Genomic DNA, 26234 nt, shown 5'->3' with positions numbered 1-26234 from the left:
GGCTTCTGAGTCGCTTGATAATTTATATGCATCCCATGCATTTTTCTTCTCTGTCACGAGTCTCATTAGGTCATTTGATAACCATTTAGGCCTAAACCTTGAACAATATTTCTTAATAGGTATGAAAACTTTTAGTAGCTTCCACGATTAATTCCTTGAATGCTTCCCATTTAGAATTTACTGTTGGTAACATCGCCAGTTGATCCCACTGTACAGAATTTAAAAAACTATTAGCATTAGCATTAGTAGAGGCATTTGATGCAAGAAAGCAAGCTTATGCAGCATCAGCCAAAAAAAAAAAAAAAAAAAAAAAAACACCCACTTCCACTTCACCCCTCTGTTCGTTCAAAATACCTGTCCAGCTGAGCCTTAAACTTATTTAGGCTATCAACCTCCACCACAAGGGATGGAAGTCTGTTCCACAAACCAACCAACCGCTGGCTAAAGGCAAATTTCCGCACGTCTATCCTACATCTGTCTTTCCTCAATTTGAATTTATGCCCTCTCAGGTGATTTCTCTGAGCTAGAGGAAGAATCCCATCAGCATTGAGCATGCTTAAACCATTCAAGGCTTTATACACCTCTATCAGATCACCTCGCTGGTGCCTAGTCTCCAGACACTGTAATTTGCAAAACTTAAGCCTTTCTTCGTAAGAGCACCCCTTTGTTCCATTCACTAATCTTGTTGCCCTTCTCTGTACTCGTTCCAGCAGCTCTACATCCTTCTTGAAATGAGGTCTCCAGACCTGTATACAGTACTCTAGGTGTGGCCTGACCATCGCCTTATACAATGAAATAATCACCTCCTTATCCCTGCTGGAAAAATTCCTGTATATCATTGACAATACTCCATGAGCTACTCTTGCAGCCCGTCTGCACTGCTCAGAGAACTTCATATCTGCCTGCACAACCACCCCCAAGTCCCTTTCATTCTCTACCACTGTCAGTGTAGTACCACAGAGTTGATACGTTGCTCTGGGGTTGCTGTTTCCCATGTGTAGTACTTTACATTTATCAATGTTAAACTTCATTTTCCACCTCTCAGCCCATCTGCTCAACCTTTCCAGATCCTGTTGCAGCAGCATAGTGTCAGTAGTGTCCTTGACAACCCTGCCAACCTTTGTATCGTCTGCAAACTTGGACATTAAGCCCGATATACCATCATCAATATCATTTATAAATACAGAAAACAATAATGGACCCAACACTGAGCCCTGAGGGACTCCACTAATAACATCAGTCCACGATGAGCAGTGTCCATTGATTACCACTCTCTGTCTTCTCCCCCTCAACCACCCCTTTATCCATAGCAGCAATTTGCCTCCAATGTCACACTGCTCCAATTTGTGTAGCAGTCTTCCATGTGCAACAGTATCAAAAGCCTTTCTAAGATCCAAGTATATAATATCAAAGTTATTCCCTGCATCCAGTTCTTTTGTGACTGCATCATAGTATCCAATCAAGTTGGTCAGGCAAGACTTCCCCTTAACAAAACCATGCTGTGTCTGAGCTATAACTGAAGTCTTGTCTAAATGATCCTGCAGTGCTTCTTTAACCAGTGCCTCCATTAATTTTCCTGGAACAGAAGTTAAGCTCACAGGTCTATAATTACTTGTGTCAGCCTTTGATCCTCCTTTGTGAATTGGGGTCACATTTGCACATTTCCAGTCTATGGGTACCTCCCCTGAGTCCAAGGAAGCTCTCATAATTATGGCTAAAGGTTTGCTTACTTCCTTTGCTGCCTCCTTTAATATAACTGGATAGATCCCATCCACCCCGGGTGCCTTTCTTGTGTTTATCTTCAACAGTTTCTCCTCAATAACTCCTCATGTGTGAATGTCGATGCAAAATATTCATTTAGTTTGTTAGCTACCTGAGCAGGATCATCAACACTTGACCCATCAATATCAAGTGGACCAATCTGATTCATCCCCTTCCTTCTAGAGTTTACATAAGTAAAGAACTCTTTGCTGTTTTTCTTTGCATCCCTTGCCAAGGATTTCTCGTAATCTGCCTTCGCCTGCCTAACCTCCTTTGTAACTTGGTTGCATATCAACTTGTATCTATCGTAGGCTTCTGTGTCATGTGTTAATTTGTATGTATCCCATCCATTTTTCTTCTCTGCCATATGCCTCATTAGTTCATCTGACATCCATTTTGGCCTAAACCTTGAACAATATTTCTTAGTTGGTATGTAAAGCCTAGTAGCTTCCAAGATAAGTTCTTTGAATGCTTCTCATTTTGAATTTGCTGTTGGTGACATCATCAGTTGGTCCCACTGTATAGAATTTAAATACTGTCTCAGTCCATCGTAGTCGCCTTTACGGAAGCAATAACCCTTCCCTTTACCCCTAATGGTAGTTACCTCTTTGAGTAAATCCCACTTCAGCACACTGTGATCACTGCCACCTAGTGGTTCATTTATCTGCAGATTCTTAATGCATGAAGAATCACTGCTAATAATCAAATCAAGAGTATTACTCCCTCTAGTTGCCTCCCGAACATGCTGATGTAGAAAACAATCATCCAATAAATCCACAAAAGTCCTGCTAGTGTGTGAGTAACCAGCCCCCAAATTCCAGTCAATATCTGGGAAATTAAAATCTCCCATTATAAGACACTCTGATTTACTGGCCCACTCTATTTCCCTGTACAGTTCCTTATTATACTCATCAGAATCATTAGGCCTATAGCACACTCCTACTCTCAATTTTGATCTCCCAATATTTATGTCACACCAAACTGACTCCACACTGCACTGTCCAGCGATGTCGACTGGCTTCACTTCCTTGGTTTTTATGTGTTTCTTAACTAATAACATAACCCCTCCTCCCTTCCTATCCTGTCTATCCTTTCTGTAGACGTTGTACTCCCCAAATTGCAGTTCTGCATCCCTTATATCTGTGTGACACCACGTCTCTGATATCCCAACAATATCTGCCCTCGATGTTTTGAGCAATACCTCAAATTCATCAAATTTATTTACTAAACTCCTAGCATTGGTGTACACGCAAGTATACCTGCACCTGTTTCTATTCTTAGCTACTCTAACACAACCCATGTGTTTACTTGTACCACAATGGCTCCCAGCAGTCTCTGAAATACCATGCATCTTGTTTTTGAGGCTTCTGCTCATTCTAATAGAAGCAGTGCAAGAATCTCTTTCACCTCTGCCAGTGGCTACTGTCAATCTATTGGTCTTTGTCTCCCCCCCAAGCTAGTAGTTTTCCGACCCACCTAACACTGCCTTGATAGCATCAGCAAATATTCTTGCACCCTTTATTTAAGTGTATCCCATCCCTGTAGAAGCAATCTCTCCTGTTAACAAGTACAGTCCAGGCTGAAAAAAATTCTACCCCTTGAGCCTTGCACAATCTTTCCAGGGCCGAATTGATCGACATTTAGAATTTACTGTTGGTAACATCGCCAGTTGATCCCACTGTACAGAATTTAAAAAAACTATCTGAGACCCCTGTAGTTATCTTTACAAAAGCAAAAACCCTTCCCTTTATCCTTGATGGTAGTTATATCTTTAAGCAATTCCCATATCAGTACATTGTGATCATTGTCACTCAGTGGTTCCTTTATCTGCAAATTCTTAATGCATGAATAATCACTGCTAATAATCAGATCAATGGTATTACTCCTACTGGTTGTCTCTCGAACATGCTGCTGTAGAAAACAGGCATCCAGTAAATCCAAAAAAGTTGCTAGTATGCGAGTGACCAATCCACAAGTTCCAGTCAATATCTGGAAAGTTAAAATCCCCCATTATAAGACATTCTGATTTATTGGTCCACTCTATTTCTCTGCACAATTGCTCATTATACTCATCAGATTCATTAGGCCTATAACACACACCTACTCTCATTTTTCCTTTCCCGGTGCTTATGTCACACCAAACACACTCAATCTTGCATTGTCCACCAACATCAATTGGATGCACTTCCTTAGATTTTGCGTTTCTTAACTAACAGCATAACCCCTCCTCCCTTCCTGTCCTGTATGTCCTTTCTGTACACATTGTACTCCCCAAATTGCAATTCTGCACTGCTTATAAAGTTTACTGTTATACTGTGTTGAAGCATCTCTTTAGACATGGAAGCCACTGTCTGTTCAACCCAGTGTTTTAACCACGATGTTGTTAACTTTTTTTTGCATACACCTTGTCCTCTATGTAGCCCCATACAAAGAAATCCATAAGTATGATATCTGAGAAATGAGGAAGTTATGAAATAGAACCATCTCAGCCAATCCATTGGTTAAGAAATTTTATTTTTTGAAGAAATTGCACACATGCAAGCTTCAGTGTGGCCATGCCCCATCTTGCTGATAGAAAACACGTAGCTGCATATCATCTAGCTGAGGTGCTACATATAATAATTCAAGTATATAAAAGTAATTTGTGAAGTTCTAAGTGTTTTTATGGAAGAAAAATGGTCTAATTACCTGCCTGAAGGACAGTGCACTCCAAACATTTACCTTGGGACTGTAATGTCCTTGAACTGAACTGAGTGGGGAATTTCAGATCCCCATATGTGACAATTGTGCCTTTATCAGACAGGTAGAATGGCGCTTTATAACTGAAAATTACATTTTCCACATTCTCATTTTTATCTGTATGATTGAGAACGTGAATTCCTCTTGTTGTGCTTTGTCATGGGGTTTAATTTCCTGGATGATTTGCTCTTTGTAAGAATAATGTTTCAGTCTCGTATGAACCACCCTTTGCAATTTGCTCATGGTATTTGCAACTGCAGGTTTGCTCAAGTGGATAGATTTTACTACACTTCCTGAATTTTCAAACTCTTATCTGCAGATATATTAGACCTTCCTGCTCTTTTCTGGTATGGCACACTGCTAGTTTCTTGAAACTGTTTCAACATTTTAGATGACAAGTAAGAACATTCTTAAATGATTGTTACTGGAATCACTGGATTGGTCCTGGAGGTCCTATTTCTTGGCTTCCATGCTCTCCTGACCTTAACCTGTTGGGTTTTTATGTGTGGGGTAACATGAAACAAATTACGCCACAGAAGTTAACAGTCCAGATGTTGTTAACTTGAAGCTATTGCTGCTATTAAAAACAGCACAGTTGCTGCTTGTACTTGTACTTGTATGGGATTCCTTTTCATACTGTGTTGAAGCCACATGGCACTCATTTCAATCATCTTTTGTGATATTTCTCAGGATCATGTTTCAGTTTGATTGCATTACCAATAAAATTCATTTATTCTGGCTGTAGGACGTTATTGAATTTCTGAGTGCTCTTCAATTCATAGTTAAATTTTAATCAATGAAAATAACTTTATTCAGATACTTAGTAATAATTAAAAAAAAAAAACGTTTTTACATAAATGTTCTAATCAAAATAAGCCTTTTCATAATAATTGCTTTTCATAAATTTACTCTTATACGCAAAATGCCAGAAGTGGAAATGACGTCACTAATGTGTTTAATGCTCTAACTCAAAACCCATTGTCCCTACTTCAAATAAATGGAGTGTGGACTTTTCTTCTTGTATTTTAATGAACCATTCCCTCAATAAATATTGACATTGATTTCAAGACACTCTATATATACCTGTTTTAATAATCAGCTTAAGTTGTTAGAAGCATTCCCTCCATAGTTTCTTGCCATAATTTCCTTAGGTTTTAGGGTGCATCTCTTTATAAAAGTTCACATTATATTATAATAATCTGTTACGAGTCTTAAAGGATACTTGTGGCATCTTGAAAGCAAATTGAATTGTCATAGAAAATCTACAATCTGAGTTTAACCCAGTAGTGGTCATGCAAACCTTATAACAGTTTTAAATTTAAAAAAATAAATTTCTCTAATTGCTTGTTATTTTCAAAAAATCAAAAAAAATATTTATTCTTTGGATAAATTTAAAAACCGTATCATTAAAAAAATATAGACTTGAATCTATTATTTTGATCTACTTTCCAGTTGAAAACATTATTAAATGCATGAAATTTTAAATATGCATATGTATATTTCAGCTTATTTGGTCCATGAGGGTGCTGCAGACATTCTCTCAGATATTCTCAGATAAGCCAAGCTGTGCTTGCTACCTGGGAGTCTGAAATGCTGATAGAACTGATATTCAGGTGACACTCAAGTCAAGTGGACCTAATTTTGGTGAAGTCCGGTTGGTTGTGACAGCCAAATCCCCTGCTTTCACCTTCAGTATGGTGGGACTGTTATTAACCCTGGGTATAATCCCCATGTGCAAGTCCTGAAATACAGCACCTAGCACACTGTGGATGACCACCCAGGTGCGAACCAACGTAAGCAGGGGTCAAGGTGTGATGCCCACACCACACAAGAATGCAACTTCTCTGTGTTACTAGGCAATACTAGGTGGTAGATGACTCTCATCAACTAATGCAATGCCACCACTTTGCTTATTGGAGGCTTGAAGTGGTGGAACCCATGTTTAGTTTCCAGAGCAAAGCCCCAGTAAACCCTCACCTGTCTCTTCCATTATGCAGTATGATCGATGTCTTTTAAAGTTATGATGGGCATTATGGCAAGATCCAATCTTCCTTACATTTCAAGGATACAGCTCTAAAATGGTGTTCGCAGGCCAGCCGCTAGTTAGTACACCAGACCGAACCTATTGGTAACTCTCTGGGAGGCTTCCAGATCAGCTAGTGTATAATCTCACTACCTCTACTCTGCCAGATAATGACTGGAGGGAGTCCAGGTAGTGTATATGTGGGGGGTATTGTCAAATCCATGTTATCAAGGATCTGGGTATAGGGGCTCACATCTGGTGAGTATGGGCTTGGTACACCCAGGGTCCTGAGCTGCATATCATCATTCTTCTCTTTCTTGGAGATTCCTTTCTACTTCTCTTTCTTGGAGATTCCTTTCTACTTCTCTCTCTCTCTCAAAAAAAACTGTTGGTTTGCCAACAGTTTTTTTTGGTCGGTGCAGCGTAAGCTTCAGGCTTCCTTGTACCATATGGATTATAATAATAATAATATTCTTACCATGCGTATGTCATATCCAATAATTTGATTACTTCATACAGCATGTTGTCCCCTCCCCACTTTTTCTTACTACCGAATACACAATGAATTTTCACACTAATAGAGCAAACTTATCTGCACTAATGATCAAAACCTTCCAAACACTTTCTCATTCATTTCAAAAATATACGTGGTCTCAGTTCTGATCTCATTGATGTCCATTTACACTTACAGTCTGCCAGACCCCATGTACTTTTTCTGACAGAATCTCAGTTATTGGTTGATTCAACTACAGCTCATCTCAGATGCCCAAATTTTTCGCTGTATGATTCCTTTTGCCTCAAAGGTGGTACTTGTGCATATGTCTGTTCTGATATTCTCTGTCAGAGACTTAATAATTTGGAATCTCCTTTTCGATGTTCTCTGGCCTAAAATCTTTCTGCCACTTTCTGTCAAATTCGTCTGTTACTTCTATCGTTCTCCCAACTCCACTAATCACTTGGAACTCCTTGACTTTCTCCAGTCCAACTTTCCTAAAAGTGAGGTAATTTTCCTTGGATTTTAATGTTCACAACTCAAGCTGGCATACATTTTCTAGTCACATGGACCCGGCTGATCAAGATGCTGAGGCTTTTGCAATTACTAATGACCTCGCATAGATTGTTCATTTAAATACCAGAATACCAGACAATCCTAACCGCACATCCAGCATGCTTGCTCTTTTTGTCACAAACAACCCTTCTAAGTATTTTCAGCTGTGGTGAGTGTTCCTCTAGGTATCTCTGATCACAACATGGTGATAGTCTCTTCTCCAATGCAGACTTTCTCTCTTGGCCATTCCCAACCTTGTGTTGTTTGGCATTACAAGAATACAAAATTTTCTGCCTACACCAAAGATTGCAACAATTGTAAAGCAGTTATTAATCAGTCCAAACTTGGTTTTTATCAGGCTAAAAGTAGAAAACTTGCTTCTTGTCCAAATGATAGCCGAGCATTCTGGTCTCTTGCCAAAGCTGTTGGCTGCAACTTTTGCCCATCTTTGTTGCTACCACTGTCAAACCAGATGATTCTATTGCCACTTCAGCCAAGGAGAAAGCTGACCATCTTATTTTTGTTTCAACTCATGTATTAAAGATCTTGGTAAACCACCTCCCATAATGCCCAGTATGCTCCATTCAGTGCCTCCTGTGGTCTTCTGTCAAAAGGATGTCAGAAGGATTTTGACGAATCTTGATGCTAAGAAAGCTCCAGGTCTTGATGGTATTTCTCCACTTGTTCTCAAAATCTGTGCTCCTGAACTTACTTCTGTTCAGTGCTGCCTTTTTTCTCTTTCTTATTCCAAAGGTGTTTTTCCTTCTGCTTGGAAATTTCCCTATATCCAACCAGTTCCTAAAAATGGTGACATATCCCTCCCTTCCAATTATCGTCCCATTGCAATTACTTCTACTCTTTCTAAAGTAATGGAGAAATCAATTAACACCAACTGTTATCTATAAACGCCGCTTCCGTAGCCAGGTTGGTAGGAGCAGCAGTGTGTAGCACATGCTTCTTGATTAGACCGGGGTTCGAGCCCATGACCACTAAATACGGAGGATGCGGAAAGGTCAGGGAATGACCACTGCATATCCCCGGAGCAATATGGCCTTACTTGCTAATGCTTCTAAAAACCAAATAACAAACAAACAAAACTTATCTAGAAACCTTCCATCTGATCAACAGTTGCCAACATGGATTCCATCAATATTGATTCACTGGTGATATTCAGGCTTTGTTACCCATATATGGCAATTATTTTGCATGAAGTAATGGGACTATGCTGAAGTTTCACTATTGAATGGGTCAGTACCTTGCACCGTGTTTTGTTCGTAGTGAACTGTCCAAGTCAATAATTGTCATCGTTTTAATTATTCAAAGCAGTGCAATATCTTGGCCACTCATGAAAGTTGATTCAAAGGTTGATTTCACAATATGAGATACAAATAAAATTATGCTAATTATCGACTTTAACAGTTCACTATGAATAAAACATGGTGCAAAGGCACAACCCATTCAATAGTTACTCATCTATGTACAAATTCAATGGAAAAGTTTAGAGAAACACAAACATTTGCTCCTGACATTTCAAAGGCCTTCGATCGTGTTTGACATAAACGTCTAAATAAGCTTCTATCTTATGGTTTGCCAACAGTTTTTTGTAATTGGGTATCCAGTTTTCTCTCTGACCACTCACTGCAGGTGATGGTAGTTGGCTCTCTGTCTTCTAACTTCTCCACTAATACTCGTGTTCCCCAAGGGTCAGTTGTTTCTACCCACTCTTTTCCTCTTGTATATTAATGACCTTCTTCCATTGACTGGAAATCCTATCCATATTTTTGCTGATGATAGCACATTACATTCTACTTTCCATTTTGAGAAACCTTGTCCTGCTCAAACAGCTTCAACTTCTCGAATATCTGCTACTAATTCCTTAAATGCTGATCTACAGGTAATTCTCCAGTGGGGCAGTGATGACTTAGTTCATTTAAATCAATATAAAACTCAGTCCTGTCTTATATCTCACAAAAAGGATTCTTCTGCTCCTATACTTATCTTCTATGACACTCTGATTTATAGGCAAGATCAAAAATCTCCAGAGAAGATCTCTCTTGGCATAAGCACATTACAAATATTGCTTCCTCTGCATCTAAAAAACTTGGTTTCCTCTTTCGCTCTCGGCGTTACTTTTCTTCCAAACAGCTGCTCACTCTGTATAAATCGCAAATCCGCCCTGCCAATGGAATATTGTTCCCACATCTGGGGTGATGCCCCCAAAACCTCTCTCAGGCTTCTTGATTCCATTCAGAAGAGGGAAATTAGGTTAATTAATGATTCATCTCTAACAGAGTCTCTCCACTTGTTGTCTCATAGACGTACTGTTTCTGCTGCATGTCTTTTCTATAGATACTTCCATGGACATTGTTCTTCTGAATTGGCTTCTATAATTCCCGCTCTCTCTTTCAACGTAGTCTGAACACATGCCACCACCAGTCAAGATCCTTTTACTGTCCAGCTTCAAACTCATAGAACCAACTTTTCTTCTTCCTCATTTATTCATTCAACTTCCGTTTTCTGGAACAATCTTTCTTCATATATATTTCCTGAAAATTACAATCTACAAGAGTTTGTCTAATGTTAACAAATATCTTCTTTCATCTTCTCAACCTCCAATCCATTCACTGTATTGAGTACTATAGATTCTAATACCTCTCATGTTTGTGGTTTTCATTAAAAAAAAAATACTTCTAAAAAATTTAAAAATATGTGTTCATATTAGCTACGATTCTAAACTTAAAATTTCATATTTTTCCAAAATTTTATTTCAAATGTGGTACATTTCTTCATAATGCATGATGTGATACCTACTTATCTTGCTTCCTGTAGAGTAGTGCCATTTTGATTGAGTATTGTGTTGGATTTCTGCATCTTTACTATGTGGCAACAATGACAAACTCTCAGAAAAATATTTAAGGACAAAGGCCTCATGCTGCAAGGTAGAATGACTATAGGTTAGTGCAAAAGCATCATTTTAGTTATATCTCATATTGTGAATGCCTTCACAGCGAGTTTCCATGGTATTGTACTACCTTGAATAAGTAACACTTCACCAGTGGAGAAGACTACTGTTATTTATTCTCAGTGGATACCACCACCTAGATGGCACCGTTTCAAAGCTTGTTGGCTTCTCCTCGGTGGGTGGGCAGGTACCCTGATGTTGCAATAGTTATACTTCATAGCTGGTTTGTCACTATTGCAACACCGGGGTACCTGCCCACCCACCAAGGAGAAGCCAACAAGCTTTGTAATGGTGCCATCTGGATGGTGGTATCTACTGAGAATAAATAACAGTAATCTTCTCCACTGGTGAGGTGTTACTTATTCAAGGGAGTACAATACCATGGCAACTCGTTGTGAAGGCATTCACAATATGAGATATAACTAAAACGATGCCAATTTAATTAATTAATTTAACTGCTTTGGTAGATGGCTACGTTAAGATGCTTTTGCACTAAACCTATATGTTAGTCAAACTCTCAGAAATAACTGTGTAACCTTAGATGTTAACTAGTGGGAGTGGACCCGTGGTACATTTTGTACAAATGGAAATGGGGCGCCTCCGTAGCCAGGTGGGAAGGAGCAGAAGTGCGTAGCACATGCTTCTTGATTAGACCGGGGTTCGAGCCCGTCACCACCAAATACGGAGGATGCGGAAAGGTCAGGGAATGACCACCGCATATTCCCGGAGCAATATGGCCTTAGTTGCTAATGCTCCTAAAAACCAAAACAACAACAAATGGAAATTCGTGTTACACTGATGGTAGTGTGACACCTGACAGGTGCTTGCATTAATTACTTTGCAGAAACCATATGAAAAAAATTCAGGAACTAATGATTATATTTAGGAAGCTAGAAATAATTTCCAATCTTTAATCATTAATTAAAGGGTAAAGCAGGAACTTTATTTTTGAAAGGCATCTGTTAGATTCTTCACCCCTACCAGGTTAAGCATGAGGGACAAACTCCAGATTTTTTATAGAACTCCTTTCCTGCTTTACCTGTGGTTTGAATTAGCATTTTAAACAGTTTCAGGGTCACCATATTTAACATTGTAATATATATGAGTCAGGATGATGTGTTTTTACACTTTGTTTCAAAATTCTTATAAATTATTATTATTATTTTCATTATGCTTTTTTCAATTATGCTTTTTTTATTTTCAGAAAAATAATTGAGGTAATTTTTAGTTCCATGCTTTTGTTATTTTGTATCAGTGGAGTGTGATTCTTTCTTGATAACTCTTATCATTCATATAAAGTACCTTTTTTAAACAAAAAAAGCAGTTTGTATAAATGACTTCTGTAACAAAATTCATAGACATTAATTCTGTTATGAGTTCTTTAATGTTAAATACATTCACAAGTTATGTTATGTATATTAATTTTAAACAAATTATATTAAACTTATTTTTTAAATATGATATGCTCATTATTCATATACAATTTTTTAGGTATTTGTCACTTATTGTGGCCCTGAGTGCTGCTCCTTCTTTAGAACGATTAGAATTAGTGCGGGTTCCTATCCTAGGCGGATTGATTCAAAGGGCTGTTGAAGACAGTTGGAAAAATGGTGGTTTTCGAAAACTGCATACCGTTGTTATTACAGGCTGTAAAGTATGTATAAGAAACAGTGATTTATTTAGCTTTTATGAAAATTCAGAAATAAAGTTTATTAATATTCACTGCAAAAAAATCAAAGATTACAATTTAGCATTTTTTTTTACTTAACACTTTCACTGCTTCCTCATGCAAATATACAGCATTGGATTTTTAGTCCACTTGGTGGGGGGAGGGGAAAGAACTTTTTCTTCCAATTTGACAGAAGTCTGGCAACTACATGGCCCACTGGACTGAATCTATTGGCAATTCTCTAGGAGGCATCCAGATCAGATATTGTATAATACCACTACCTCTCTGCCAGATAGTAACCAGAGGGAGTCTGAGTAGTGTGTGTGGGGGGGCATTATTATGTCAAGGAGCTGGATATATTCTTGCTGTGTGTACATAATATAAAAAAATTTATTACTTCATACAGCATATCCCCCACCTTTTGTTTAGTACTGAATACATTGTGAATAGTCAAACAAATAGAACAAACTTATCTGCGAAAAGATCTAAACCTCCCAAATGCTTCCTCATTCATTTCACAAATATACTTGTTCTCAATTCCAATCTCAGTGATGCCCATTCCACTTACAATCTGTCAAGCTCACACTTACTTTTTCATACACAATCCTAATTATCGGTTTATGCAACCACTGTTCTCTCAGTTGTTCTAATTATTCACTGTACAAATCCTTTTTCTTCAAAGGTGGTACTTGTGCATATTTCCATTCTGATATTCCCAGTCAGAACCTTAGTAATTTGGAATCTTCTCTGGCTCAAAATCTCTCTACCTCATTTTGTCAAATTTATATGTTACTTCTATTGATCACCCAATTCCACTAATCATTTGGAACTCTTTGGCTTCCTCTCTTTTTGGCTCGACTTTCTCCAGCCCAACTTTCCTAACAGTGAGGTAATATCGCTTGGTAATTTTAATGTTCACTGCTCCAGTTGGCCTAAATATTTTAGTCATACAGATCCAGCTTGTTGAGATAATGAGGCTTTTGCAATTACTAATTACCTCACACACACTGTCATTTACCCATCAGAATACCAGACAATCCTAATCACATACAACCAACACTCTTGATCTTTTTCTCACAAACAATTCTTCCAAGTACGTGGTTGAGGTGAGTGGTCCTGTAGGCACGCCAGATCATAACTTAGTGATGGTCTCTTCTTTAATGCAGCTTTTCTCTTGTGACCATTTTCAACCTTATGTTGTTTGGCATTACACTGATGAGCCAAAACATTATGACCAGCGAGTCGTTATGCAAACCGGGACACAGTATAAAAAACACCTGATACTGAGTTCCGTTAATCAATGTTACTCTTGTTCTTCAGATGGGAAAGGCAGTGGACTTAAGTGAATTTGACAAAGGCCAAATTGTAATGACCAGATGACTGGGTCTGAGCATATCCGAAACGGCACAGCTGGTGAGGTGCTCACGATCAGCCATGGTTAGTACCTACCGAAATTGGTCCTAGGAGGGAAAACCCACGAATACCGGCGAGGTGTTGAACGACCATGGCTTATTGATGCTCGAGGTGAGCGAAGACTATCCCAGATGGTACGTGGCAACAGAAGGGCGACTGTGGCACAGCTCGCTGGTAATTGGAATGCTGGTGACAGGAGTAATGTGTCACAACACAGTACATCGAACCCTACTGAAAATGGGGCTGCATAGCCGTGGGCCACTCCAAGTGCCCATGCTCAGTTGTTCTAATTAGATATATCATTTTGCAAGCATCGAAACTGGACCTTGAGTGATTGGAAGAGGGTCGTCTGGTCCGATGAATCATGTTTCCTGTTGCACCATGCGAACAGCCGAGTATGTGTGCATCGTTTACCTGGGGAAGTGATGATGCCTGGATGCACTGTGGGACAAAAACAAGTCGGCGACGGCAGTGCCATGCTTTGGGCGATGTTCTGCTGGGATACCCTGGGTCCAGTCATCCTTGTGCTGGGCACTCTGATGTCTACCACCTACCTAAACATCATTGCTGACCAGGTACACCCTTTCATGGCAGTGGTCTTCCCCTCTGGCAGTGCCGTCTTTCAGCAGGATAATGTATTGTGCCACACCACCTGGATTGTTCGAGACTGGTTCGTGGAACATGAGGAAGACTTCCAAGTATTGCCCTGGCCTCCAAATTCCCTAGACATCACTCCCATCGTGCATCTGTGTTTTGTTTTGGAACAGCAACTCCGATCTGCGGTGTCTCAACCACGGACCTTACAGGAGTTAAAGGATCTGCTTGTTATGTGTTGGTTCCAGATATCACAAGATACATTTAGAAATATTATAGCGTCCATGCCTCGCCACGTATAAGCTATTTTGACTGCACATGGAGGACCAACATCGTATTAGGTAGGTGGTCATAATGTTTTGGCTCATCGGTGTATAAGAATGCAAAATGAGATGATCTGCGAGATTTCTGTTCTTCTTTTCCTTTGTTGAATGTTTTAAATCTTCTGATGTCAACATTGCTCATATCATGTCAGCAAAATTCTTGTAGGGATGAAATCCTTAATTCCACACTCCACCTTAAAATTTCGTCCTTTATCCAAACCTTGGTTTTCTAATAAATGCGTTAAGGCTATTCAAGATAAGAATGTTGCATATTTCAATTGGCTTGTATCCAAATCTCCAGGTTCATTTCCTGCTTTGCAACAACTGAAAAGCAGTTATTAATCTGTCCAAACTAGATTTTGAACTAGGAGTAGAAAAGCTAAGCAGAAAACTTGCTTCTTGTCCAAATGGTAGTTGAGCTTTCTGTTTTCGTTGCAAAGCTATTGGCCACAACTTTTGCCCATGTCTACTGGCACCACTGCTAAAACCTGATGATTCTATTGCCGCCTTAGCTAACCTGCTAGCATCCTGCTTTTATTCTAACTCTTGTATTGATGATCTTCGTAAACCATCTCCTATCATTCCCTTTCAGTGCCTCCTGTCGTCTTCTGCCAAAAGGGTATCAGAAGAATTTTGAACAATCTTGATGCCAAGAAAGCTCAAGGTCCTGTTGTATTTCTCAACTTGTCCTTAAAACCTGTACTCCTGAGCTTATCCTATTCTTCATTGCTTGTTTACACTTCCTTATTCTACTGTTGTTTGTCTTTCTGCTTGGAAATTTGCTCATATCCAACCAATTCTTAAAAATTGTGATAAATCCTTCCCATTATACTTTTATTCTTTATAAAGTAATGGAAAAATCCATTAACTGCCAACTCCTAAACTATCTTGAACCTTTCATTTGATCCACTGGAAATATACTGGCTTTTGTTATCCATCTGTGGACAAATTGAATGGAATGGTTCAGTGAAACTCAAGCAGTTGCTCTTGACATTTCAAAGGCTTTTTTTTTTTTTTTATGTAAACTCCAAACACGAGAGTTATTAGAACCTATAGTACTTAGTACCGTGCTTGGGTTGGAGGTTGAGAAGACGAAAGAAGATATTTGTTGACATTGGACTTGAACTTCTGTAGACTATAATTTTCAGGAAATACGTATGAAGGAAGTTTGTTCCAGAAAACGGCAGTTGAATGAATAAACGAGGAAGATGAAAAGTTGGTTCTGTGAGTTTGAAGTTGGACAGTAAATGGCTGGTGGCGGCACGTGTTCGGACTGTTTTGAAAGAGAGAGCGGAAATTATATAAGCCAATTCAGAAGAACAGTGCCCATGGAAGTATCTGTAGAAGAGGCATGCAGCAGAAACAGTACATCTATGAGACAGTGAGTGGAGAGACTCTTAGAGATGATTAATTATTAATTAACCAAACTGCCCTCTTCTGAATGGAATCAAGAAGCCTGAGAGAGGTTTTGGGGGCACCACCCCAGATGTGGGAACAATATTCCATGGCAGGGCGGATTTGCGATTTATACAGAGTGAGCAGCTGTTTGGGAGAAAAGTAACGCCGAGAGCGAAAGAGAAAACCAAGTTTTTTAGATGCAGAGGAAGCAATATTTGTAATGTGCTTGTGCCAAGAGAGATTAGAAGTCAGGGTAATCCCCAAAAGAGATATATCATTTTGCCTAGAAATCGGAGTGTCACCAAAGATAAGCATAGGAGCAGAAGAATCCTTTTTGTGAGATATAAGACAAGACTGAGTTTTAGAAGGGTTGAAATCAACTAAGTTGTCTTTGCCCCACTGGAGAATTACCTGAAGATCGGCATTTAAGGAATTGGTAGCAGATTTTCGAGAAGTTGAAGCTGATTGAACAGGGCAAGGTTTCTTAAAATGGAAAGTGGAATGCAATGTGCTATCATCGGCAAAACTATGGATACGATTTCCAGTCAATGGAAGAAGGTCATTAATATACAAGAGGAAAAGAGTGGGGGAAAGAACTGAACCTTGGGGGACACCAGCATTAGTGGAGAAGTTAGAAGACAGAGAGCCATCTACCATCACCCTCAGTGAGCGATCAGAGAGAAAACTGGATAACGAATTACAAAAAACAGTTGGAAAACCATAAGATGGAAGCTTATTTATAAGACCTTTATGCCACACATGATCGAAAGCCTTTGAGATGTCAAGAGCAACTACTTGTGTTTCACTGAATTTTTCCATTGAATTAGTCCATAAATGGGTAACATAAGCCATATCATCACCAGCGGATCGACGCTGACGGAATCTGTACTGGCGATCATTGATCAGATGGAAGGTTTCTAGGTAGTTGGTGGTTAATTGATTTCTCCATTACTTTAGAAAGAGTAGAAGTAATTGCAATGGAACGATAATTGGATGGGAGGGATTTGTCACCCTTTTTAGGAACTGGCTGGATATGAGCAAATTTCCAAGCAGAAGGAAAAACACCTTTGGAAAAAGAAAGTCAAAAAAGGCGGCAAAGAATAGGAGTAAGTTCAGGAGCACAGGTTTTGAGAACAAGTGGAGATATACCATAGGGACCTGGAGCTTTTTTAGCATCAAGATTCGTCAAAATCCTTCTGACATCCTCTTGATGAAAGACCACAGGAGGCATTGAATGGAGCGTGTTGGGAATGGTGGGAGGTGTTTTACCAAGATCATTAATATATGAGTTGGAAGAAAAATGGGATTCTAGCAGGTCAGCTTTATCCTTGGCTGAAGTGACAACAGAACCATCTGGTTTGGACAGAGGTGGGAGCAGAGATGGGCAAAAGTTGTGGCCAATAGCTTTGGCAAGGGACCAGAATGCTTGGCTACCATTAGGGAAAGAAGCAAGTTTTCTACTCTTAGCCTGTTCAAACTCTAGTTTGGACTGATTAATAACTGCTTTACAATTGTTGCGAGCTTTCGTGTAGGCAGAAAATAAAACTAAAGAATTAGAAACAAGCCAATTACAATATGCAACATTCTTCTCTTGAACAGCCTTAGCACATTTATTGGAAAACCAAGGTTTAGATAAAGGATGAGTTTTTAAATTGGAATGTGGGATAAAGGATTCCATTCCTGCAAGAATAATTTCACTGACACGATCGGAGCAAACATTGACATCAGAAGTTTTGAAACAGTAATCTGACCAAGGAAAAGAAGAAAAGAAGTCTCACAGGTCATCCCATTTTGCATTCTTGTAATGCCAAACAACACGAGTTTGGGAATAGCCATGAGATAAAGGCTCTATTGGAGAAGAGACAATCACCAAGTTGTGATCTGAAGTGCCTAAAGGATCTCTCACTTCGACCGTGTATTTAGAAGGGTTGTTTGTGAGAAAAAGATCAAGCATGTTGGCTGTATGATTAGGATTGTCCGGTATTCTTTATGTAAATGAACAAACTGTGCAAGGTCATTAATAATTGCAAAAGCCTCAGCATCTCGACCAGCTGGGTAGGTGTGACTAGAAAACGGAAGCCAGCTGGAGTTGTGAACATTAAAATCACCAAGGAAAATTATCTCTCTATTTGGAAAGTTGGATTGGAGAAAGTCAAGTTGCAAAGACAGGAAGTCAAAGAGCTCCAAGTGATTAGTGGAGTTGGGAGAATGGTAGAGACAACAGATGAATTTTACACAATGAGGTAGAAAGATTTTAAGCCAGAGAAGATCAAAGAGAGTAGATTCAAATTGCCAAATCTCTGACAGGAAATATTAGAACGGACATATGCACAAGTACCACCTTTGAGGCAAAAGGAATCATACAGCGTATAATTTGGGCAACTGAGATGAGCAGTAGTTGAATCAACCGATAACTGAGATTCTGTCAGAAAAAGTACATGGGGTTTTGGCAGACTGCAAGTGGAAATGGATGTCATTGAGATCAGAATTGAGACCACATATATTTGTGAAATGAATTAGGAAGTGCTTGGGAGGTTTAGATCTTTTCGCAGATAAGCTTGCTCTATTAGTTTGACAATTCATGGTGTATTCAATATTAAGTAAAAGTGGGTGGGACATGCTGTATGAAGTAATGAAATTTTTGGATATGGCGTACACGTGGTGAGAATATACCCAGATCCTTGACATAACGTGACCTCGACAATGCTCCCCGCATACATACTACTCGGACTCCCTCCAGTCACTATCTGGAAAAGTAGAGGTTGGAAGATTATACACTAGCTGATCTGGAAGCCTCCTAGAGAGTTACCAATAGGTTCGGTCCGGTGTACTAACTAGTGGTCGGCCTTGTGAACACCGTTTTAGAGCTGTACCTTCGAAATGTAAGGAATATTGGATCTCGCCACGATGTTCATCATAACCTCAAAAGTCATCAATCATACTGCATGATGGAAGAGATAGGGAAGGGTTGACCGGGACTTAGCTCTAGAGACTAAAGATGGATTCCACCACTTCAATCCTCCAATAAGCAAAGTGGTGGTATTGCACCGGTTGATGAGAGTCATCTACCACCTAGTACTGCCTAGTAACATAGAGGGGCATCATTCCTCACCTCGACCCCTGCTTACATTGGTTCACACCTGGGTGGTCACCCACCTTGTACTTGTGCATGGAGGTTATACCCACAATTACTAACAGTCCCACCATCGTGAAGGTGCAAGCAGAGGATTTGGCTGTCACAGACCGTCCGGACTTCGCCGAAATTGGGTCTTGAGTGTCTCTCTCTCTCTCTCTCTCTCTCTCTCTCTCTCTTCTAAACCAGTTTGAACACATGCTGCAATCACTCAACATCCTTTTACTGTACAGCTTCAAACTCACAGAACCAACTTTTATTCTTCCTCATTTATTCATTCGACTTCCATTTTCTGGAACAACCTTTCTTCATATGTATTTCTTGAAAATTACAATTTACAGTTATTCAAGTCTAATGTCAACCAACAAGTATCTTCTTTCAACTTCTCAACTGTCAACCCACACATGGATTCTAAATACTATAGGTTGTAATACCTTTCATTTCATGTTTGGAGTTTTCATTAAAAAAAAAAAAAAAATCAGTTTGTATAAATATTGATCCCCAGTATCCCATTACTTTAAAGGGAATTTGTCGCTTATTAATGTATATTTAATTTTTTAACTCGTTTGGTAGAATAAATGAATTATAATAATGAATTTTCTTTCAAAGTTGAAACACAGAATGTATTCTATATATTGTATATTATATTATCTAGGTAAATTGCATAACAAAATCCTAGCTGCAGATTTACTTTATTCATAAATCAAAGAGGTTTTTTAGTATCCTATGCCACTGACTGATTATTGACCTCAGATTTACGAAGTATTTTTCAGCTTCCATTGTTTTAAAATATGGAAGGTTGAAATACAGCATAAGGAGTTGTTTTCAACATTTGAGAAGTGGCCAGTATTGATTCAATCCCCCCCCCCATCATATATCTTAATCCAAAAAATCATGTTTTGAAATGCATTTTCTTTTTTTAATTATCCTTAATGATGGCATATTACGTATTATTTTCCTTCCAGCTTATCAACTTCTAATATTTTTGAAGTATGACAAGACACATCAAGTGGATAATGGCATTGAACTATTGTCTGTCAAATCTCACAAACCCAGAAAATTTGATTTTAGTCAAAGTAATCATGTGTTGGAACAAATTTCTTCCTAGCCTTGTGAAGTTAAATCCTATGTATATTAAGGAGGGATTAGATAAAATATAAATCTAATTCCTTGCATCATTGATATTTTAATCCTAATACTATTAAAGTAACTATCAACTCTCCATATTTACAACAGAGACTGTTTTTTTTTTCTTCTTTACCTATTCTATGCTCACTGTCCTAACTAGGTTTTCTCTTTATTTTTCACAAAAAATCTTAAACCTGCAGCTTCAGTTATTAAATTCAGAATAAAAATATATTTATATTGTACGTGGAATTTAAATTCATTGGTCATAAAATATGTGGAATTCACAGAACAAAATATTAGATATACTGTGATGATAAATTATATTTTTTTCATATGTATGGTGTGAAGCTAAATTTGATTTAACAATGCATTAGCATTTTTTAGCATTAGCATTAGCATTAGTAGAGCCATTTGATGCAAGAAAGCAAGCTTATGCAGCATCAGCCAAAAAAAAAAAAAAAAAAAAAAACCCACTTCCACTTCACTCCTCTGTTCGTTCAAAATACCTGTCCAGCTGAGCCTTAAACTTATTTAGGCTATCAACCTCCACCACAAGGGATGGCAGTCTGTTCCACCAACCAACCACCCGCTGGCTAAAGGCAAATTTCCGCACGTCTATCCTACATCTGTCTTTCCTCAATTTGAATTTATGCCCTCTCAGGTGATTTTTCTGAGCTAGAGGAAGAATCCCATCAGCATTGAGAATGCTTAAACCATTCAAGGCTTTATACACCTCTATCAGATCACCTCGCTGGTGCCTAGTCTCCAGACACTGTAATTTGCAAAACTTAAGCCTTTCTTCGTAAGAGCACCCCTTTGTTCCATTCACTAATCTTGTTGCCCTTCTCTGTACTCGTTCCAGCAGCTCTACATCCTTCTTGAAATGAGGCCTCCAGACCTGTATACAGTACTCTAGGTGTGGCCTGACCATTGCCTTATACAATGGAATAATCACCTCCTTATCCCTGCTGGAAAAATTCCTGTATATCATTGACAATACTCCATGAGCTACTCTTGCAGCCCGTCTGCACTGCTAAGAGAACTTCATATCTGCCTGCACAATCACCCCCAAGTCCCTTTCATTCTCTACCACTGTCAGTGTAGTACCACAGAGTTGATACGTTGCTCTGGGGTTGCTGTTTCCCATGTGTAGTACTTTACATTTGTCAATGTTAAACTTCATTTGCCACCTCTCAGCCCATCTGCTCAACCTTTCCAGATCCTGTTGCAGCAGCATAGTGTCAGTAGTGTCCTTGACAACCCTGCCAACCTTTGTGTCATCTGCAAACTTGGACATTAAGCTTGATATACCATCATCAATATCATTTATAAATACAGAAAACAATAATGGACCCAACACTGAGCCCTGAGGGACTCCACTAATAACATTAGTCCATGATGAGCAGTGTCCATTGATTACCACTCTCTGTCTTCTCCCCCTCAACCACCCCTTTATCCATAGCAGCAATTTGCCTCCAGTGTCACACATCTCCAATTTGTGTAGCAGTCTTCCATGTGCAACAGTATCAAAAGCCTTTCTAAGATCCAAGTATATAATATCAAAGTTATTCCCTGCATCCAGTTCTTTTGTGACTGCATCATAGTATCCAATCAAGTTGGTCAGGCAAGACTTCCCCTTAACAAAACCATGCTGTGTCTGAGCTATAACTGAAATGCTCTTTAGTACAATGACAAAGTAATATGATGTGGTGTTTAAGAAGGCATAAACTCAAGATTTTACATGTATTATGAAGTCTGGAAAAGGTAACAAATTTGCTTTGTGTGTTTTTTGTTGATGTGATTTTTCAGTTTCAGGTGACAGGAAATGTGAGATTAGACATTTGCAAACAAAAAACTAAAGATTGGTGAAAACTGCTTGATTAAAAATATATTATACAATAAAATAGCCATTGATGATTAAAAGACTATTTACAAATAAGATAAGATATATATTTAAAATATGTTAAAATAATTATTTTTTTCATTTTTATTTTATATTTTATTCTTCTATTCCTTAATACTATATATAGTAGTAGTAGTAGTGGCATGTGATGCAAGAAAGCAAGTGTATGAGCTTATGCAGCATCAGCCAAAAAAAAACAAAAAAAAAACACACCATTCCCTCCAAATGCCTGTCCAGTTCCTCCTTAAATTTATTTAACCTGTCAACTTCCACAACGACAAATGGAAGTTTGTTCCAGCAATTAACCACCCGCTGGCTAAAGGCAAATTTCCGCACATCTATTCTACATCTGTCTTTTCTTAATTTGAATTTATGCCTAATAGGTTCGTAATCTGAATATGTGGAAGGATCCCATCAGAATTCAGCGTGCTGAACCCATTCAAGGCCTTATACACCTTAATCAGATCACTACGCAGGTGCCTAGTCTCCAGCCACTGCAATTTGCAGAATTTAAGCCTCTTGGTAAGAGGATCCCTTCATTCCCCTCACCAATCTTGTTGCCCTTCTCTGTACACGCTCAAGTAAATCTACATCCTTCCTAAAATGAGGCCTCCAGACCTGTATGCAGTACTCAAGGCGTGGCCTGACCATTGCCTTATACAGAGGGACAATCACCTCCTTTTCCCTGCTAGCAAAATTCCTATATATCATTGACAAAACCCCATGACCTGCCCTTGCAGCCTGTCTGCATTGCTCAGAAAACTTCATATCTGACTGCACAATTACTCCCAGGTCTTTTTCATTTTCCACCACCTTAAGTGTAGTACCACATAGTTGGTACATTTCTCTGGGGTTACTTCTACCCATATGCAGTACTTTGCATTTGTCAAGGTTAAACTTCAGTTGCCACTTCTTAGCCCATCTGCACAAATTATCTAGATCCTGTTCCAGTAGCACACTGCCATTAGTCATTAACAACCCTGCCAACCTTTGTATCATCTGCAAACTTCGACATTAAGACTGATATACCTTCATCAATATCATTGATAAATATACAAAACAGCAGTGGACCCAACACCGAACCCTGTGGATCTCCACTAATAACATTAGTCCACGAAGAGCAGCACCCATTGATTACCACCCTCTGTCTTCTCCCACTTAACCATCCTTTTATCCATTGTAGCAACTTACCCTTAATACCATTCTGCTCCAATTTGTACAATAGTCTTTCATGCAAAACAGTGTCAAAACCTTTCCTGAAATCCAAATATATGATATCAAAATTATTTTTTGCATCCAGTTCCTTTGTAACCACATCATAATATCCTATCAAATTTGTCAAACAAGGCTTTCCCTTAACAAACCCATGCTGTGTCTGAATTATTGCAGCAGTCTTGTCTAGATGATCCTGCAATGCATCTTTAACCGGTGACTCCATTATTTTACCCGGAACAGAAGTTAAACTAACTGGTCTGTAATTACTCTAGTCACCCTTCGATCTCCCTTTGTGAATTGGGGATACATTTGCACATCTCCAGTCCGTGGGAACTTCCCCTGAGTCCAAGGATGCTCTCATAATTATGGCCAAGGGTTTGCTTAGTTGCTTTGCCGCCTCCTTTAATATAACTGGATAGATCCCATCCACCCCAGATGCTTTTCTTATGTTTAACTTCAGCAATTTCTCCTCCACTTTGCTCTCAGTTATTACAAAATCATTAAGCACCCTGCTACAATTTGATAGCCTTCTGCCATTTTAAAACCTTAATAATTCCTCATGTGTGAATGTAGATGCAAAATATTCATTCAGTTTGTTTGCTATCTGAGCAGGATTATCAACAGTCGAACCATCGATGTCAAGTGGACCAATCAGATTCATCCCCTTCCTTTTAGAGTTTATATAAGTAAAGAAATCCTTGCTGTTTTTCTTAGTATCTTTTGCCAAGCATTTCTCGTAATCTGCCTTCGCCTGCCTAACCTCCTTTGTGACCTGATTACAGACTAGCTTATATCTGTCATAGGCTTCTGAGTCGCTTGATAATTTATATGCATCCCATGCATTTTTCTTCTCTGTTAAGAGTCTCATTAGTTCATTAGATAACCATTTAGGCCTAAACCTTGAACAATATTTCTTAATAGGTATGAAACTTTTAGTAGCATCCATGATTAATTCCTTGAATGCTTCCCACTTAGAATATACTGTTTGTAACATCGTCAGTTGATCCCACTGTACAGAATTTAAAAACTGTCGGAGACCACTGTACTACCCCTTACGGAAGCAAAAACCTTTTCCTTTACCCCTGATGGTAATTAAATCTTTAAGTAAATCCCACATCAGTAGACTGTGATCACTGCCACCTAGTGGTTCGTTTATCTGCAAATTCTTAATACACGAATGATCACTGCTGATAACCAGATCAAGAGTATTACTTTCTCTGGTATGTCTGCAGCAGCATGTCTCAAACATGCTGCTGCAGAAAAGAATCATCCAATAAATCCACAAAAGTCTGACTAGTGTGTGAGTGACCGACCCACAAGTTCCAGTCAATATCTGGGAAGTTAAAATCCCCCATTATAAGACATTCCGATTTACTAGCCCACTCTATTTCTCTGTACAATTGTTCATTGTACTCATTCGAGTCATTAGGCCTATAACACACTCCTACTCTTATTTTTGCTTTCGCAGTGCTTATGTCACACCAAACTGACTCAACAGTGCACTGTTCATCTATATCAACTAGATGCACTTCTTTTGATTTTGTTTTTCTTAATTAACAGCATAACACCTCCTCCCTTTCTATCCTGTCTAACCTTTCTGTACACATTGTACTCCCCAAATTCCATTTCAGCATTCCTTATGTCTGTGTGACACCAAGTCTCTGCTATCCCAACAATATCCGCCTTTGATGTCTTGACCAACACTTCAAATTCATCAAATTTATTTACTATACTTCTAGCATTGGTATACATGCAAGCATACATGCTCCTACTCCTATTCCTAGTTACCCTATATTTAAACAATATTAATATATTGTTTATATATTAATATAAATTCTATGTCAATATATAAACAATTTATTAACATAAAATTTTATAATCTTAGTTTAGTGGTAAATGCATACATACTTTTACCAACAAATTAGAAATATATTTTAATTGCTGTTTTAATTAAATTATTAATATTTTAATCTTTATTTTTTTAAAGAACATATTAGAATCAGATGTTGGCCATTTAATGATAGTTGCTAGCAAGACTTTGGAAACAATATCACTTCAGCCTTCATTAACAAAAGATAGCCTCTTTGTCTCTCTCTCTTTTGCACAGTGTGATTTTTGTACCCTGAAGACATTAAACTTGGGTTATGTAGATGATTTTCCTCCCAAAGGTAATTTAAAACTTATAATTCATAGAGAGCATTTTGGTAATTCATCACATGCTTAAATATATATCACGTTGTATGATTTGTCAGTGTAATATAATATATGGGATGTCACTGCTATGAAATATGCATGAAGCTTTCATTAGTCTTATTCAAGGATCGGAACTGATCATTGACACAATCATAAAGGAGGTTAATGTGATAAATGTTTTAGTCAGAGGAACCAGAGGATTCTTTAAAATTGCGAACAGGTTTTGAAGGAATGGTATTACTTTAAAAGCATTTAAGTTAATCCATGTAGCAGTTGTGTCAATCTTCTGTTCCAAAAATAAGGGTAGCAAAGAACATTTTTCCTTCCTTGAACATTAGCAAGAACTTTAACTTAACAGAAAAGTTTGAGCATTCAGCAAAAGAAGCACTCTAGCTTCTTTTGCTGAAAAGCATGAGGCCCAGGATACTTTACATGGTATTCTTTCTTCAGAGAAAGCAATTTTGCAGAGATAAGAAGTTCATCAAAAAAAATACAAAATTTGATTATGATAAAGTGGAAATGGCATATTAATCTGGTTGAAACAAGTGCAAATAATAAATGTTCTGTTACTGATTTTCTTGTTAAAGGCAGTCTTCAGTGGACTGCAGATCATTTTAAAAGCAAATATGAAGTCACGTTTGAAAGGTTTGTAGGGAACAAGCTTCAAGGTTTTGCATTATAATATGTATGTTATATATATATATATATAACATTTTAATAAAGTCTGATTGT

The 26234-nt window shown here is 38.4% G+C and overlaps 1 protein-coding gene across 2 annotated transcripts in view; it reads left to right on the top strand.

The window, feature by feature from the left end:
• Positions 1 to 26234, top strand: part of LOC150087838 (F-box only protein 38-like) — a 146961-nt gene that overhangs the window by 17999 nt on the left and 102728 nt on the right. For both annotated transcript variants that reach the window (XM_090369226.1, XM_090369225.1), the window contains exons 3-4: positions 12025 to 12187; positions 25297 to 25477. In XM_090369226.1, coding sequence (XP_090225352.1) covers positions 12025 to 12187; positions 25297 to 25477 — 344 coding nt within the window. The remainder of the gene's footprint in view (positions 1 to 12024; positions 12188 to 25296; positions 25478 to 26234) is intronic.

This window comes from Mastigoproctus giganteus, chromosome 3 (assembly GCF_048544385.1).
Source record: "Mastigoproctus giganteus isolate SK-2022 chromosome 3, ASM4854438v1, whole genome shotgun sequence".
Taxonomy (NCBI): domain Eukaryota; kingdom Metazoa; phylum Arthropoda; class Arachnida; order Uropygi; family Thelyphonidae; genus Mastigoproctus; species Mastigoproctus giganteus.
Note: the sequence above shows the minus strand (reverse complement) of the source record. Positions and strands in the feature narration are given on the sequence as shown.